We start from the raw sequence: 17,937 nt of genomic DNA on the forward strand, positions 1-17,937 counted from the left end.
TTTGTTTCACACCATTGAGTTTTAAGTGGCTTGCTACACAGAAAGAATTGACCTGCTTTACCGCAAAATGAATCTCTTGATAGGAGGCAATGGTTGTGCAGGATTCTATGTCAGTGACTCAGAATTCTGCAAGCCTTTGCATGTGTGGGCTGGTGGGGAAGTGCTGTCGTCAGGAAAAGCCAACACAGATCAGGATGTCGACAGTTCCAAAAAGATGAAACACTGTCCCCCTAGAGTAGAAAGTCACTGATTACATTGATTACCCATTGATTACATTGATTACCCAAAGTCACCAATCTACATTTAAGTGGATGGCTGCTCTACTCCAGGGAGAGTACCATATCAAGGGTTCATTGTCAGTCTCTTGATGTGGCTAGGGCTAGAGCAGCCTTGTGGATGGCAGGCTGTGAGTTCACAGAGGGACTATTGTGAAGCAGTAATCACAGAACCTAACATGAATTCCATGCTTGATTTAACTTCCACAAGTCATATGACAGGCGGTGTTAAAATCCCCATCTCACAGATGTAAAAAGATTGAGTCTGAGAGTAGCTAATATGTTCACGGTTTCATGGGATTGACCACAAACAAAAAGTCAGCCAGGTATTCCTTTAGCAAAAAGGGTTTATTCAGGAAAGAAGATTGCAATTCCAACAAAGGAGAGGAGGTTCTTTTTTTGGAGGGGAAGAGATAGTTGGGGGATTGGGGCTCAAAACCATACAGTTTGGGGCGACCAGTTGGCTCAGTTGGTTAGAGCGCAGTGCTCATAACACCAAGATCGCCGGTTTGATTCCCACATGGGCCAGTGAGCTACGCCCTCCACAATTAGATTGAAAGCAACGACTTGACTTGGAGCTGAGCTGCGTCCCCCACAACTAGACTGAAAACGGTGACTTGACTTGGAGCTGATGGGTCTGGAAAAACACACTGTTTCCCAATTAAAAAAACCGAAAAAAACAAAAACCATAGAGTTCTTCCTGCAGGGCTGTCACAACCAACATAGGGCATGAGAACCCTTCCTACAGGCCCTCCCGATTCCTTTCTTGCTTAAAGTCTGTCATTAACTTTGCCATTTCACCCTTTGGATGGAGATCTTTGAAAGCATCACTGATCAATAGTCAGGTCTTCCGATTTTAGAGGCCTTTCGTCCCTGGGAGTCACGTCCCATGTCAGAGGGAAAATGCATGGTCCAAACCACTCATGTGCAGGTTCAACAAGCAACAGGGGCAGAGTTTAACAGCAAAAACAAAAGAGCAAAATTACAAAAATAACAAACTTAGTGTATATGATTCTAAAACAGGAGCTCGGACCTGAAAGCAGTGAACTAAGGGGTCATTTACATTACAAAGGAGTTGAGGGGTAATTCCACATAATGGCCACTGACAATCATAGTGGTCCATTTAGTTAAAAATTTGCACGAGGAGGGACCATGGTTTTGAAACATAAATTTGGCTGGGGGTCCCTGTAGGAGGGAAATAGAGAACGTTTTTCAGAGGGTTTCTGTAGAGCAAGGGCCCAAACTGGCTGAACAACTCAAATAGCTTTTAAATAGCTCAGGCAGCCTTAAGGCTTAATACCAGCCAGTTCCACCTAGAACAGGCCGATCCCAAAGGGTCAGAGCCCAGAGCAGAAGCAGATTCACAGAAGCAACCCGGTCCAGAGGGAGTCAGGCCATACTTAGGCTGTCACAGCTGAGTTCTAGTAGAACAGTCTGCTCCGGAAAGATCCGAGCCAAAGGCTAGATGACAGGACACTTTGAACCGGACAGTCTGGTTCCAGACAGCCGGCACAAAGGACCCAATTCCAAAAGTCTATGGCTAACACGGTCCCAAGAAACAGCCTGATTCCCTAGGGAATTAGGCCAAACTGCTCAAGAGAACTCATAGACAGACAAGGCCTTCTAACAGAAAAACTCCTAAACAGATCCCAAATAAAGCCCAGAGGGCTTTAAAACGCAAAAAGAGCGGAAGCTTGGACTTAGGCGAAAACTTACCCTCAAGCTCCTGCATTGGGGAGAAAAACAGCGAGTTCAAATGGCTGGCTCTGTGGGGGCCACACTCGTTTGCTCACCAGCCCAGAGCTATCGGGGGTCTTCTCCAGACCCCAGACGAGCCCTCAAATGTGTAGACGCAAACAAAAAGTCAGCCAGGTATTCCTTCCGCAAAAAAGGATTTATTCAGGAATAGACAGGATTGCCACTCAGCAGCTTCCACTTTAGTGAGCCAGGCGCAGATTCGGGATAAACAATGGAAAGAACTCCTTTACAGAGGGGAAGAGGAAGTTGCGGGGGTGATAACCCTAGGGTTCCTGTAGGGCTTTCAGCAACCGACAGAGGGCGTGAGAGCTCCTCCTACAGGCTCTCCCGATTTGTCCAGGTTAAAGACTGCCATTAATTTTGAAATTGGCTAGCCAGAAAACACGGGATTTATTCTTCTGTTTCAGGTTGTCTATATTCATTTTATTTTATTGCAGGTTAGCCTCAATAAAGCATATAGGTCTTGGGCTCTAGAATAAATCAGAATAAGACTGGCTCCGCCCCTTCGACAACTGGCTTGGACCACCCCAACCTCAATCTCCTCTAGCCTCCTCCAGAGCGGAGTTCCATACTCTACCAGCCTCACAAACTACATTTCCCGGCAGGCCAAGCGCCGGCGTCGACGCACTTCCGCCCGGCGTCCCCCGCGACGGGAAGGAGTGGAGCGCTCGAGGCCGACGCAAGTACCTTTCGTCGTTGTGGTCACTGCTGCCTTCGCGTTGAGAAGACTCGTCGCGACCGCCTCCGCCGCTCTCGCCGGCTACCATGTCCGCCCAGGCGCAGATGCGGGCCCTGCTGGACCAGCTGATGGGCACGGCCCGGGACGGTGAGTCATCAGGGCGGTCGGCCCGGTGAGGGGCTAGGGCGGGAGTGAGGCGAGGCCGCCGGGCGGCCTGAGGCGGGGGGCCGCAGCCGTCTGCGCCTGCGCTGGCGCCCTGCCCTCCCCCACGCGCCGACCGCAGGCGCCGGGCCTTTGTCTGAGCTGGTTCGTTTGGCAGGCGGCCGCGGCCGGCTTTTCTCCCACCGGCGGCGGGTCCTCCCCGGGCTCCTCCCTCGGAACCCGTGCCGTCGGTGGGGCTCCATTCCCTCCCCACTTACCATCCTGTCATTTTCTCCCGGGTCGGCGCCGCAGCTCCTCCAGTCCGGGAGTCGGCGCCAAGTCTGGAGCTACAATGGGCTCCAGATCAATGGCAGCCCGGTGGCGGAGCTCAGCCCAGGCTCCTCGGGGAAGCAGCTACACCCGAGCGAGCCGGGTGGGCCTCGAAACCCCCAGCCGTTCTCGTTCTGTACTATTGCAAGGGGAGCCGTAAATTGAGCTTTTCTACCGTGGGTTCCTGCCGAGTGCTTTTCCAGCCTCCTTCCCCCCGGCCACACAGGCGAGCCTCTGTTTAGCCAGCGCTTGTCAGTCGTTAGGTAGGTTGTCTCGTAGGGAGGAGTGCAAGATCATGATGGTTGTCTCAGGAGAAAGCGGTTGCATCTTTGCAAAACTATGTACCTGCTGTGGTTTGTGTTCTCTTTTCTACTGAAGTAATGAACTTGTAAGTTCACACTGGCACATTTCGCGGGGCTGTGCAGATTCTTTGCACTTTATTTCATAGGTGAATAAGTGCTTTTTAGCTTTCTTTGTATATTGAGTTGCTTTTGAATTGCTTCCCATATTTTTATTTCATACAAACTGAACAATTGTGGCCCCTCTATTTTATTTATAAAGGTTCAGTGTATCTTTGCCTGCCTACATCAATCTGCAAGGGAGTTGCAGAAAAGCCTCATGTTCATCGAGCCGTGAGTCACAACCAATTTCTAAGCTGTTATAACAAAAAAGTGTTTGCTTTTTTTCACAAGTAACTTTAAAAGTGTAGTTTAGAAAGAAAACATTTTCAATAAAAAGACACTACATTAATCCTGGATGCTTGCGAATCCTAAAATATATTCCTCCTTTAGTGTTACACACTTCTGTGTCGTATACACAGATTAGCTTTAAAATTTGTCACATTCCACTTTGCCTTTACTTTTATGTATCATTCCCCTGACTTCCTTACTGCAGGTTGGGCAAGAAATCTTTTCCTTTAAAACTTTTCAACAGCGGGCATAAAATTCTGCAGCTGAGGTCTTGAAGAATGCAGATGGGTACAGTATGTGTTGGAACTCACAGTGTGTATTGACTAACCTCGTTCTTTTTTGCCTTTTTTTTTTTTTTTTTGTATTGTGTTAAAAGTGACTCCCAGGTGCCAAGTCTCTTTTTTATGGGTGGGGGTGAATGGGGGATAGGAAGACAAGGTCTAGATTATTTCTCAGTCAGCGGTAGAGTTTGAAAGCTTTCTTCATGTAATTTTGGGCAAAATACTGCCTACGCATTTGTCCACAGCAAAACTATTCGATTAATAAGTAGCTTTTGTTGGTGGAAACTATCAGCTATAGGTCATACATGGTGATTTCATGGCCCTCTGGTTAGCATGGGTTTTGGTGTCTCGTTGCCCACATGTATGTGTGGGGCTAATGGCTTTTTGGTGCTCAGCCTTTTGCTTGACTCCTTGACTTCTTTGGCACAATGACGGAGTCAGATCTCATTAAGTGTGAGTCTACATGATATACTTAGCATCAAAAAACACCTGTATTCTGCTCCAGTTGTAAATATCTCTAGATCAGCTTCTCAGTGTATTTGGTAGTCTGCAAATCATCCAGGAAAATTGTTGTACCAGATATGCTTTTGTGTTTAATGTGTTAATATTGTCTTATTTAAAACCACAAATGAATTTCAGGAGATGAAACCAGACAGAGGGTGAAGTTTACAGATGACCGTGTCTGCAAGAGTCACCTTCTGGACTGCTGCCCCCATGACATCCTGGCTGGGACGGTAGGTGCTTGTGGTGGGGACATCACAGAATACTCAGGGCTACTGTGTAGGCAGTGTAGGTTTTCCAAGTGGAATTCTGTTTTCCTTTATCGGGCAGGAATCACCTATATTGCCTTTGAAATTATAGATTCTGTGAGTTTAGTGGAATTTTATATTCTGGACCATATGTCGCTGTTACAGACTGTTACCAGGTTTTTGTGGAGTCATTTATACTGAGTAATCACAACTGAGTAGGGCAGGCGATCTCTTTTGGCTACAGCAAGAAGTCTGCTTCAGATCCACCCGTAGTTCTCTGAAGATCCTGGGTTAGTTGGTTTGTTTTCAAGTTAAACAGAGTGCTAGACTTCTTATCTAACAAGGTACATTTCTTCCTGAAAGTTGCAGGTTTTCTAAAAATCAGTTGGGAATAGCATTGATTTTCTAGTTTTGTGTTATGCCACCCTTTCAAGAAATCAACACACGATACAATGAATATAGACTCCTGAAATTTTGAGTTCTCTTCAGATGAACTAAAGAGATAAATGCTGGTTTTGCAGAATATGCATTTATTCAAAATTAGATAGGAATCCTCCACTAATGAGTAGAGGATTATCCACTGTGATTCAGCCGCTTACAGAAAAGGAGTCTTTTAAAGACCACCACCATTTTGAGATTTTACAGCCCCCTGTCAGTATACCTCGTGAATATAAAAAGTGTCTTCTCATTTTAAGGGTCAAATGTGCATGTACTAGTGAACTTTTTTTTGTCATTAATTGTTGCTTTATTAGTACCATCGTGACGGAAGTGGCCTCTGGAAAACTCTCAGGTGTATTAACTTTTCTCAAGCTGGCTCTCCTGACAGCAAATAGGAAATGAACGCCAAACCTTGTGCCCTCTTGCCTGAGATTTGCCTACACTTTGACCGAGCGTAGGAAAACGTTACAGCTAGTGTTTGCTGCAGGTGATTGGTTGTGTCGCTCCTTGTATACCAGAGGGAATTAGGCTGATTCAGAGCCACGTGAATCCATCAGTGGAAAGGTGTGGCTTCCACTTGTCATAACAGTTCAATTGCAGGATCTTCCTGTGACCCGCAATTGGTGGTAGATCTTAGTGGAAGAAGTCAGAGGGAGCAGAGGGATGTGCGCCAGAGTGGAGCAGTTCAACCATGTTTTTCTTGGTCAGATAATACCCACGTAATATTGTTCCAGAATGGTGGTGAGGAAAATAACCAGAATGAGAGCATTTCCTGCAAATGTTTATTGTGTTTAGGTATAGATTAGTTTACCAGATGTTTTTTAGAGACCTACTCTGTGCCTGGCACTGGGGATATGGTGCCAATAAGACAAAGTCTTTACTCTCATCTAATGGTGGAAGAGGACAGGCAATAAATAATAAATGAGTGGCTAATGGACTGTGGTGATAAGGGGGATAAGGTAAGGCCTCTCGGGGACATTGGAGCAGAGACCCAGTGGCGAGAAAGAACACGTGTGTGGTGTGGGAGTGCGATGCTCTGGATAGAGGGTGGAGCTGGAGGCTCACGGGAATGCCACTGGTGTGTCTGGACCCGCGTGAAGGAGGGGAGAGGCGGCAGAGGCTGTGGAATCCCATGAGTTGTGAGAAGCCATGGACTGATGAGTCACGCCCGCGTGGGTTTGGGCAGGGGCAGCTCAGCCAAGGGGCTGTGAGAAGAAGCACCCTGAGGAAGAGGAGGAGGAAACTCAGACCTGCTCATGTGAAGATGCAAATGAGCAAAGGTGAGGGCCCGCTGAGGGGCGACGAGCCTGAGGATTGAGGGTCGGGAATGCACATAGAGGTGGTTGAACAGCGCAAGCCTCCCTGGGAGTGGGCTCCATGGCAGTGGGAGGTGAAGGGTAGAGTGGAGCGAAGGGTCTTCTGAGGAGTTTCTGTCTTGCGTTGAACTGAAATGGAATGAAGATAATTCTTGAGAATTGAGCAGCAACATGGAAGTGGTTATAACCCTCAGCCTGCTAAGGGCTTCTCCAGGCCCAAGTTTTTTCCTGAAAACCGTCTCCTGTCATTAGTGAGGGTGAGGCAAGGGGGAATGGAAGTAATCATTTGATTGAGGCTACTGGGCAAATGCAGTATCGATGAGTAAGTTTGGAATAGTGAGATAGCTGGAGGGAAAGTAGTGTGACTTGTCTCGGGGGAAGAACTGTTTTTCAAAGGTTCTGGAAGGAGCCTTTTATGCCCTTCCCTGTCAACAGTGTGAGATCACAGGTGTTTTTGCAGTGAAAATCTGACATGCTGGATTTAACAACCTTTGGAATATTTTGAAAGGACCTGCTGCGGGTGCTGTTTCAGCTCTGCTAGGTGTTTAGCCGCCAGGGGAATTGGCCGGTACTTCCCTGCCTCCTTGGCAAAGCCGAAAGCTCCATCCAGAAAGAAAACATGGAACCCAGGCCTGTCCTCTGCGTGCTTTAGCAGTGTCGGCTTAAGAGCTCTCATCCAAAGGAAGACAGTGAGGAATGTTGCTTCCTTTGTGGTTCTCCAACATCAAAACCTTGTTGACGACATTTGGAAGTTTTTAGAGTGGAAATGATTTGCACTTAAGATTTTTAATGCTTAAGGTTTTAGTGCTTAGTTCCTGTGGTGGTAGTTTTTCTTTGAGCATCAGCCCTTTTAGCTGCCACTCAGTTTTTAGCTATAGCGTGTAGTTTCCTTTGTGGAAACGATACATTTTAAAGACTCATATTTGGTACTTAAAAGAGTGAATGACGCAAAAGTCAGCTTTACAGGGGATGGTGATTCTTTCTGGTTGTAATTGTGGCTTCTAGGACCACTGTTGACCTTCCCTCTGGATTCCCTTTGTACCTAATATACACGAGCTCCATAGGACTTCAGAGTAAGAAGAATGAAGGAGAAAAGAGGTTTTAGCATGAAATGCAAGGGTTGATCTTTGGTAAGAAGGAAGATAAACTGACACTAGGCAGCCCACTGTCAGTATTGTCATCACTGGTGATATTGAAGGATATTTTGTTAGTGAGCATGACACCCACCTTCTGAGAGCTGGGGTCCAAGACCCAGGCACTGCGAGCCTCTAATTTACCTAAAATATTAAGGATTTTTATAACCGTGAAGTTTTTTATCTTATGTTGAAGGCAGTTGGTTTAAAGGAGTTCCTGGACTCCATTTTTTGTTTACTAGTTACGTAGACATGTGCTTTTGTCCAGCAGCTTGGACATTGGAGGAGTCTCGTTGGGGTGTTGGGTTTTGTTACCTTGTGCTCCATGACTTGATAGCATAGACTTTCCTGTTGCTGTTTGGACGGCCAGAGGCGAGGGTGCGTATGTGTGTGCGTGTGTGGGTAGAATCCTGTACTCAGGATTTAGATAAGAACTGTGTAGTGTTGTTTAATTGTTCTTACATTTGCTTACAACACATGATAGCACGTGAGGCTAATCTTATAGCACAGATCATTTGGTCTAGTAAAAGAACCTTTCTTTCTCAAGTGCAGCAGCTGAATGGCCAAATTCTATGTTCCAGCTACTTGCCCAGGGTCATTTACCAGGTTAGAAGAATGGAGGACTTGTCTGGCTCTGAATCAGCCTATTCTGCTTTATTGTTTCCTTTGGTAGACAAAGAACTGCACAAAGCCAAGCGTTAGGTTGTGTCGTAATTGCCAGAACCTGATTTCTGTGTACCCTTTCCTTTTCTTTCAACTGAAGTATTGAACATCTTGAGTAGTCAAGATTGCAAGAAGGAATGCCTAGAAGCTTGTTGCTGTTGGAGACACTCTTGTTTTCTGGCCTTTTCCTTGCTCTCTCGCCTCCTTGCCATCCCCAAAGCCTCTCTTCCCTGGATAGATACTATGTGACTGATGCAAAAATAAAATTGGCAAAACTAATTAATGTGGTTTTCGTTATTAGTTCAATTTTCTTAGTCTAAAAGAGATGTAAACCTTTATACTGTTAAATGCATCAGTTTTGAGTATCATACCATCGTAGTGGTAAAAAAAACAATAAGGCTTCTCAGCCATATTCTGTTTCTTAATTTTTTTATATTATTTATTTTGGTGACACTTTTAAACACCAGGTCGTGTGCTTTCTAATGGGAAGATGTTTATGTGTAAACTTTTGTTTCTTTCTCACAGCGTATGGATTTAGGAGAATGTACCAAAATCCACGACTTGGCCCTCCGAGCAGATTACGAGATTGCAAGTAAAGAAAGGGACCTGTTTTTTGAATTGGATGTAAGTTTTGTTTGGTGTTAATTAGTCCCTATTGTGAAGAGCCAAATACTGAACTAACAAGAATAATGCAACTTCTGTAAGTTATGAAGCAAACAGTACTTGTTATTCCATCACTCTAGCTGAGGGCTAGCATGTGGCCAGTACCATTTTGTGTCTACGTGTGTGTCTGCCACCCCAACGCTGTTCTGCATTTTGTGTGTGTTGTTTCCTTTTAAAAATGTTTTTGAGCCTTATAAAAATGGTTTCGTAGTATAAATAGTTATTAATAACTTTTTCATGCAGGATAATGTTTCGATTTACCCATTTTGTTAGTTATGGTTTGTTTTCATTGCTGCTTGAGTATTCCCCGTACAGCGCATTCTTTATTCGTACAGTTGGGTTGATTCTAGTTTTTTTGTTTTGTTGGGTTGTTTTGCTGTTACAAACAATATCATGAATATTCTTGAAGCTCTTCTTGGTGCACGTGTACAAGGATTTATCTGGGATGTATTCCTGGGAGAGAAATCGGCAGCTTGTAGGAGATGAGCGTGTTCATCCTTTCAAGATCGTTCTGTGCTGTCTTTTTCTTTTCTCTATTGTTTGATAAAGTGGCTTTATCAATATACACCCCCAATAGCAGTGTATACATTCTCACCAACACTTGCTGTTGTCAGACTGTTACATTTTTGCAGATTAGTGATTATAAAATGGCATGTCACAAATTTTTTTTCATTATTGCCTCCCAAGGGAGGCTTTTCAAAACATGTTTTATTTTATTTTTTTCTTTTATACAAGTGAACATTTTTTTAAAAATTTTTGTTTAAGTGTGTTTTTCCAGGACCCATCAGCTCCAAGTGAAGTAGTTGTTTCAGTCTAGTGGTGTGGGGCACAGCTCACCGTGGCCCATGTGGGGATTGAGCAGCGCGCTCTAACCAACTGAGCTAACCGGCTGCCCCTCCAAACCTTTTCCCCATGTCCTCCTCCTACCCGTAATACCCTGGATATCATGATACCAAGATACCATATTAGTTTATATTTATGTTCTGTGATCCTTTCTAGGCCACAAACTATTGTAATAGCTAAGATTTTTTTTTTCACCTTTTAACATCAGTTTTCATTCCTGCTTCCTTGAAAATGCATGATTTAGAGTCATTCCATTTTAGTTTTTTCTTTTCTCTAATCCTCCATCACTAGTCTGACCGGAGGTGGCAGGAGGGGTTTGATGCCATTCAAGTCCCTGAGTTAAAGACTGGGGTGGGGTGGGGGGGGCAGACTGATCTGATGTGAGGAAGCCAGAGAAAAAAACCCAAGGAAAGGCATTTTCCCCCAAAAGGAGATTTTAGAGGATATACTGTTGGAGTACATTCTATTTAAACCCATAGTCTTAAAAAGTGATTAAAATTAATTCTTTTTCAAATATATTCTTGGACAACAGTGTGCTCTCAGTGTTGATTCTTTGCGTTAACTAAAAATGTTTTTAGTAACTGCTCAACTAACAGATGGGGCTTAGAAATAGCGATCTTCTATATTGTGCGTTTTAATTCTTCAGTAACTTGAAAATGCTGATGTAAAGAGGTCATTACCTTGGTATGTCAGGCTACCTTTGTCTGTATAAAAACTTAAGATATTCACGTATGGAAAAATTCCCATACATAAAATGAGACAATAAACAGGGACAAAACACGTGCAGTGTATATGATGGCTAGTTTCCTTTATATAGTACCGTATTCCCCGGAAATAAGACCTAGCCGGCCAGTCAGCTCTAATGCGTCTTTTGGAGCAAAAATTAATACCGTTTCCCCAAAATAAGACCGGGTCTTACATTAATTTTTGCTCCAAAAGATGCATTGGAGCTGATTGTCTGGCTAGGTCTTATTTTAGGGAAAACACGGTATGTCCTCAAAACATCGGTGGTGGGTTCTGTGACTTTAAGCGTAATGATGTATAAAGAAACCAATTTACCATAGGCGTGAACAAGAGTCAAGTTCCTACTGCATTTCATAGCCGTTGAACAAAACGATGTTATGTGAGGATTGCTGTATATAAAAACGATTGTGGCTAACAACATTGTCAATAACTCAACAGAAAATGGGCAAAGGACAGAAAGGGACATTTCCTAGCGGGCATCTAATCTTATGGCAGGTGCTCACCCTCCCTCAGAACTAAAGAGATGATACACCTGGATAATTGAGCATCTCAGGATGTGAAAACACATCCCAGCAGCGCCAATCGGGAGAGTAGATCTGACTGATACACTTGCATATGTACAAAGGTAAATTGGCTCCAGAATATTCTTACAGCATTATCACTGCGAAAAGCAGGAACCAAGTCGACTCCCTTGGCAAGGACTGGCTGGATCACAGCTCTTTACGATGGAACGATACATACCTGTGAAAAGAGAATTGAGGCAGGTCAGTGGATGCTACTGTGAAATGACCTGTAAGATAGGTTAAATGGAAAAGCCAAGTGTGGTATGATGCTTCCGTAGTGTGTGTTTTTCCTTAAAGGGACGGTGTTTTGCACTTGATGTATTTTGCACTTGTTGACGTGCTTAGCTGTGCAGAAGGTAGTTTTAGAGGAACCCAGGGGATGATGCACTCTTGTTTCAGTTGGAGGCCTAGCGCAGGTCTAAAGTCCTTTTGGTGCTATGTGAAGGTTTCCCGTATGCGGGAATTACTTTTTAACTAAAAAGGTAACCACCCTTCTTCCAACCCCTTAAAAATATTTGACCTTACTAGAAAGCTCATGTTAAAAATAACCTGTGCTGTGAACACGTGGAAAAATGTAGGGTAACCTGCTTTAGCAGCTGTGTCAGTCCGTCGGGCTGTTAGTATGTCCAGTGCATGTGCACTGTACCTGTCCCGGAGCTCCACAGCTGCCAGTGTGTGTAGGGATGGGTCCAGATGAGGACACAGTAAAAATGCTCGTAGCAGCATGTTGTCAGTGGGAAGAAAAGAAGCTATAATGAAACTGTTTATTGGGACTGGTTACGTAAATTGTGGTCCTGTCCCACTGCATGAAACTCGGAACAGATACCTCTGGGTGGTAGGGAGGGACGTATTACTACCTTAAAAAGTTTTTTTTACAACAGTGGACTTAAGGCGTAATTCACATACCTTAGAATTTAACCTACCTTTAAAAATTTTAATTTATGCATTAGTAGTGTTTGGATGTGCGTAGTTTACTTTAATAATTGAAGTAAAGGTGGCCTCATTTTAAAATACCAAACTGAAATAACTTATTTCCTCAGTTATGCAGAATAAACTTAGGAGGAAAAACTAAAGTCTTTTCTCAAAATATAGATTCGTTAAATTAAGTTGACAAATGATTTAAAAAATATTTTTGGTAGGTAATGTACGCTCACTGTTACAGGTTCCAGAGCTCTAAAAGGCTGTCTGGTAAAGTCTCTCCTTTCCTTGGGACCAGCCGTCCAGTACCTGTCAACAGAGGTCACTTGTATCTTTCAAAGAACGTCCATTCAGAACGAACAGATACATTTATCAGAAAGGGTAGTTGTGATTTTTCTTGTCAAAATTGTAATTTTGATAAGCAGAATACATCAGAAGCTATTTGGCCACGTGTGGCCAGTGGGCCCATTCTTGCTGCCCCAAGCTTAGGACCAGTAGCTCCCACGTGTCCACACTGCGGTGGTTTCTGGAAGTGCTGGAGTGTGATCGTCACTGTGGCAGATGGACACGGGTCTCATGTCCACACGTTGTAAATGTTACTAATCCATGATTTGTTGTGATTTTTCTTAATAACTTCATAATTTTTGTAGCTCACCACGTGTTTTGGTAGATTCTCTTCACTGTTGGCAATAATTCTGTGAAGTGGGCCAAACGTTTGTCTCCAAAGTCTCTGAAAAGTGCTGTTAAGTTTGATGTTCTTTGCCAGAATTAACAGAAGCAACATCATGTGATGCTGAGAGGAATCAGGATCCGTTCGTGGATCAATCGGGGATATTTAGGAGCTGTTTCTATCCAGGTTATGTTACAGCTGACAAAAAAGTAAACATTTATTTTGTTTTAATCATATTGAAAAATTTTTAATCAAATACATTAAATACAACAGGTGCTTGAGTTCTATTTTAAACTTTATAAGTGGTGTTCTTTTAGAACAGATTATTATAGTGAGATCAACATGAAAGCTCTGCATACTAGATGGTGCTAAGACACCCATGCCTTTTGTTGCTTTTAGAAAAGAGTCACTTTTTCTAAAACTCAGGTTTTCAGTTGATTTATTAATTCATGGTGCATTCGTTTAAAAGAAAATTCTGTCTTTATGGAAAGCGGCATTACTATTAATATCTATTTTATTAGTTGCTGAACTCATAGCTTAAGTGACATTTGATTTTCAATAGATCTTTTATAAGAACTCATCAGCCCTTTTTACAAATTTGAAATATTTATAGACTGAGTCACCTTTAAGCACTTTGTAAGAAATTGTTTTAGAATAATATTTAAAACAATGTATGAGAAAATATAAGATGTTTATTGTGTCATTTTGAATGAATGAGTGAAAAAGTGAAAAAACCCAAATAAGTATTTATTAGCAAGGTTAAAGTAGTGTTATCAAAATACAGTGGGATACTACACAGCTGTAGATCATAGAAGACGTGCGTTGATGTGAAAAAGAAAAAAGGAAACTTGTAAAACTATCCTGTTTGGTTGGAATAAAAATTGTGTGCTTGTATATACATTTTAACACAATTTTAAATGGTATATACCAAACTCTTAAGTGATTATTTCTTGAGAGAGGGGAGGAGAATTACATTTTGTATGTCATATAAAATTATTAGGTCCAGTCAGATTGTTGGTATAGTTGGCAGAAATGAAAAATTACGAAGTATTTCAACCTTGTGATTTATTTTTACAAATCTCTATCCTAAGGAAATAATTGGAAATACAAGCAAACATTGGTATACAGAGATGTTTGTGGTAGGAGTGTTTATAAGATTGAGAAATTGGACATAGCAAAATGCTCAAGAAGGGGGAAATGGATCACAGACTGTGCCCTTGAAACTAATGTTTGTGAAACCTATTTAAGGACTAATTGCTTTTGATGTCACGAACAAGACAAGGATACAAAAGTGTAGATACTGGAGATTTCCACTGCAAACCTGTGTTTGCGTGCTCTCCGTGAACGGGTGTTGCTTAATCAGAATCTATAACCTGATTCAAAGCCCTTCTCCCTTGTGTGAAGCAGTCCCTTAAGTATTGCTTTAAAATACAAGGAAGCAAACACTTTTTAAAAACAATAATTCGCTTCTTAAATGCTGCAAGCCGACCGTGGTTGGTCAGCTTTTTAACAAACTTTCAGGGCAGTTGCTGGAAGCCTGCGTCACTGCCAGTTCAAGGACTGGCTCTCGGTCAGAATTCTGAGGCTCCGCTGGCAGAAAGGAGGTGGAGTTGTGCTCGTAGAACTTTGGTAACAGTTTAATGCTGTGGTTAAATGGAATATTATTAGTCTACCCAAAAAAGACAGAGAAAATGATCTCCAGGGCCTTTTTGGTTGTTTTTTTTTCCCCCCTTTTTTTTTATAAAGAACTTGAAACATCAGAAGTCGATGTAATAGTGTAATGAATCTCCATCACTCAGCTTCAGGAATAAACATACGGCCAGCTGTGTTTCATCTTTGTGTCCTCCTTTGTCACAAATCTCAGGCCTCACACATCGTCTTATTTCACCTGTAAATATTTCAGCAGTGTCATTGGCTTTTGAAGTTCTCTTTGCTGTGCATACAAAGATCTGGTATTATACTTGGTTGTGACAGAAACTACTTAGCATGCTTTCAAAAATGTGTTAAGGAAAATTTCAAACATGCAGAAATGATACAATGAATTCCTTGGATTTCTTCCAGTTTTCAATGATTGACATGAACATTTGTTTCACCTTTATCCCGTCTTTCCCCATGGGATTGCTTTACAGTGACTCCTAGACTGAGAATTTCACCTGTAAATACTACAAGTAGTATATCTAGAAGATAAGAATTTTATGAAAAATAATCATAATTTTAAACATTTCTTAACATTATTTCATAGTCTATATTCAAATATCCCAGATTAACTTGCAAAGTTTTTATTTGTTTGTTTGTTTGTTTTAATAGTAATTGTTTGACTCAGGATTCAAAACAAGGACCACACATTAGAATGCTTTGTAAGTCTTTTTAAATATTTGTTTGACGAAATTAATTTTTAAGTCACCTCCAGGATTTTGCTGATTGTATCCTCATGCTATCTTTTTGACATGTTTTCTCTTATCTTTGAAATTCCCTGTAACCTAGGAGTTAGATCTGGAAGTTTGAGCATCAGGTTAAGTTCTTTTTGACCAGGGTCTTTCAGAGGCGGAGGTGTGCACTTCCTGTTGCTTCGCCTCAGGTGGCACAGTGATCGGTGGTGGGCGTGGGTGTTGCAGGCAGCTAGAAGGTCCCCATCTGCCTTCAGCCTAATGCTTTCAGCAGCAGTTGAAGATTATTGCCTAGGTCAGTTATTTCACTTGGACTGCAGCATCTCATTAGTGTAAAAACATGTAGGACTTTTACATGGTTCACAATTGAAAAGGCATGTGTGGAATATCCTGCCCTGTTCTTCAGCTACCTGGTTGCCTCAGGGGTAACCAGTTGTTAAGTTTCTTCAGTTAACTTTCTTTTAAAGAACAAGGCAGTTAAAAGACGTCTCTGCGATCTGCTTATTCTGTGTTGTGAAGTTCACCGTTTAGTTTATAGCTTATCAGATGTCTGATTCAGTAGGGTTCTGTGTAAGATGCTCTGATGGGTGAAGGCGGAGTCTTCCGATGTCTGTTCCCCACTCACCCCCTGATGGGGGGGTCCCTGGGTCTGTCTTAGGTGTGAGACCACTCTTTGGGTTGGCAGTAGAGGGGCTCCAAACCAAAGTCTCAGTGCCTATATGAGGGTGAACCTGGGGCATCGCAGGCCATTCCGTGAGGTGTTGTCCCAGGTGAGCACTGGTGGCACGTGACCCAGGTCAGCTCACTAGTGCTTGGATCCTGGCGAGTCCCAGCTTGTCAGCAGAGCTGGTTTACTCTACGTTTTTCCAGGAAGTACACATGGTGCATGCAGGCAAACAAATGCCAGTCATTTGCTTTCCTGATTGTTTGAATTGAACATAGTGGAATAGGTACCACAGAATATTTGGATGACCAACAGGAAAGAGGTCTTGAATTCCCAAATTATGGCGTGAGATCTGGGAGTTGGCTTCCCCATGGGTGATGCTGCATCCTGGGGTCTGCAGCTCCGTCACAGAGCCTCTTCCTGTCCCGACCTACTCCCAAGACCGCATTTACTTGAAAAGAGGATTTAAGATTCCTGGTGGTGACCTTAACCCTCTCCATTGTCCCTACTGTCCAGTCCAGTGTCAGCCCGTCCTACGGAGCGCTTTCTTTACAGCTGACCTGCTCTCTCCTGGCCATCTTTGGGGGAGGGGAGACATAGATCAGTCTGTTGGCTTAACTTGCATCTTCCTTATCATATTCACCCAACATTTTCTTTTCTCTATATTCTGGTGATAGATCGTACTGTCTAACCCTGTCATCCACTGCTAAGCTCACTCGCTGTCATAGTGTGATGCCAACGTTAGCAGGTGGCTCATGGGTGTAACTTACGAGGTCCTTCTTCTCACTGGTTGGAGCCTGCAAGTTGGGCAAGTGATACCCTATTTACATGTTTAGCTGAAGTTACCTTGGGGCCTTTGACGAGTTGGGCAGATTAACTGCTTAGCATATATGGCAGCTTATTAGCATTTTACCGTTTCCCACCGACTCTTCGCAGAGTAAGCAGTTACATTTCTAGAGTTTCTTTCCCTTTATCTCTTGGGGTAAGTAGTAACCAGATGTCCTGCTGCTTTAGACGGTAGGCAATGACTAAACGTATTCACAGCTCTCAGTAATATTTGTTCTATTGTTTTGTTTTGAGGTGGAAGGGGGAGCTCTACCCTCAGCACATGAGGGTAGTGTTTGCGTGGCTCACAAAGACCAGTGAGTACATCATCTGCATTTCCCACAGCTCACCAGAGGAGGGCTCTCAGTCTCGCTCCTGCCTTTCCTGCCCCTCAGAGAACACTATTCGTTATGACCAAGTGTTAGAATTTTCCTCAGTAATTTCTTGGAAATGTTTCTGAGGGATGGGGGTCCTTTTACAAATTTTGGAGATAAATTAGATGAGCACACCCTGCTTCCGAATGAGCATTTGGTTTAACAAAACCCTTGATTTAATGTGATGATGGATGTGTTGACTGGAGTGTAGTTTAAGATCTTCCCACTGAGCCTACAGGTTTTAAGAAACCAACCCAGGAGTGTATTTTCCTGTCGAACCCGTGGGTTCCCAGACCACACATGTAATTGACCCTAGCTCTCTGCTTCTCCTGAGCTAGGCGATGGATCACTTGGAGTCCTTTATCTCTGAGTGTGATCGGAGGACGGATCTTGCCAAGAAGCGGCTGGCAGAGACACAGGAGGAGATCAGTGCAGAAGTGTCTGCAAAGGTACGCCCGGGAGGCTTTCGCCTGCAGTGCTTGGGGTAAATCACTGTCTCGCGAGAACTGGGCGGCTGGTGGGACTAACACCTCACCCTCGGCACCGATAGTGCATCTGTGGGGTGGACTGTACTCAACCTCTGGGGGGGGGGGTTCCCCGTAAGGACAGGCTGTCAGCAAGCGCTCAGCTCCCAGGAGCTGCTGCCACTGTCCCTCCCCCACAATACATATTTTTTAGTTAGTTTGTTTTTTAACATCCCTGATAGAACAGGAAGTGGGGAAAATGGTTGAACCATGGTGCAATCGTATCATGGAATGAGGGTAAATCTGTATATAGTTGGCTTGAGTGTCAGCTGCATTACTTTTCTGTTCCTCCTGTTCAGTGGTTACTAAG

The 17,937-nt window shown here is 43.3% G+C and overlaps 1 protein-coding gene across 3 annotated transcripts in view; it reads left to right on the plus strand.

Annotated features, from left to right (window-relative positions):
- Positions 1–2,669: 2,669 nt before the first annotated feature.
- The window catches only part of LUC7L (LUC7 like), a 28,717-nt gene continuing 13,449 nt past the window's right edge, over positions 2,670–17,937 (plus strand). The window contains exons 1-5 of one of the 3 annotated variants that reach the window (XM_019756224.2): positions 2,670–2,859; positions 3,745–3,815; positions 4,793–4,887; positions 8,978–9,076; positions 17,442–17,552. In XM_019756224.2, the coding sequence (XP_019611783.1) occupies positions 8,981–9,076; positions 17,442–17,552 (207 nt within the window). In that variant the 5' untranslated portion in view covers positions 2,670–2,859; positions 3,745–3,815; positions 4,793–4,887; positions 8,978–8,980. The remainder of the gene's footprint in view (positions 2,860–3,744; positions 3,816–4,792; positions 4,888–8,977; positions 9,077–17,441; positions 17,553–17,937) is intronic. The other 2 variants (XM_019756223.2, XM_019756222.2) reach the window with 2 other exon arrangements.

The sequence above is a fragment of the Rhinolophus sinicus genome, linkage group LG18 (assembly GCF_036562045.2).
Source record: "Rhinolophus sinicus isolate RSC01 linkage group LG18, ASM3656204v1, whole genome shotgun sequence".
NCBI lineage: Eukaryota > Metazoa > Chordata > Mammalia > Chiroptera > Rhinolophidae > Rhinolophus > Rhinolophus sinicus.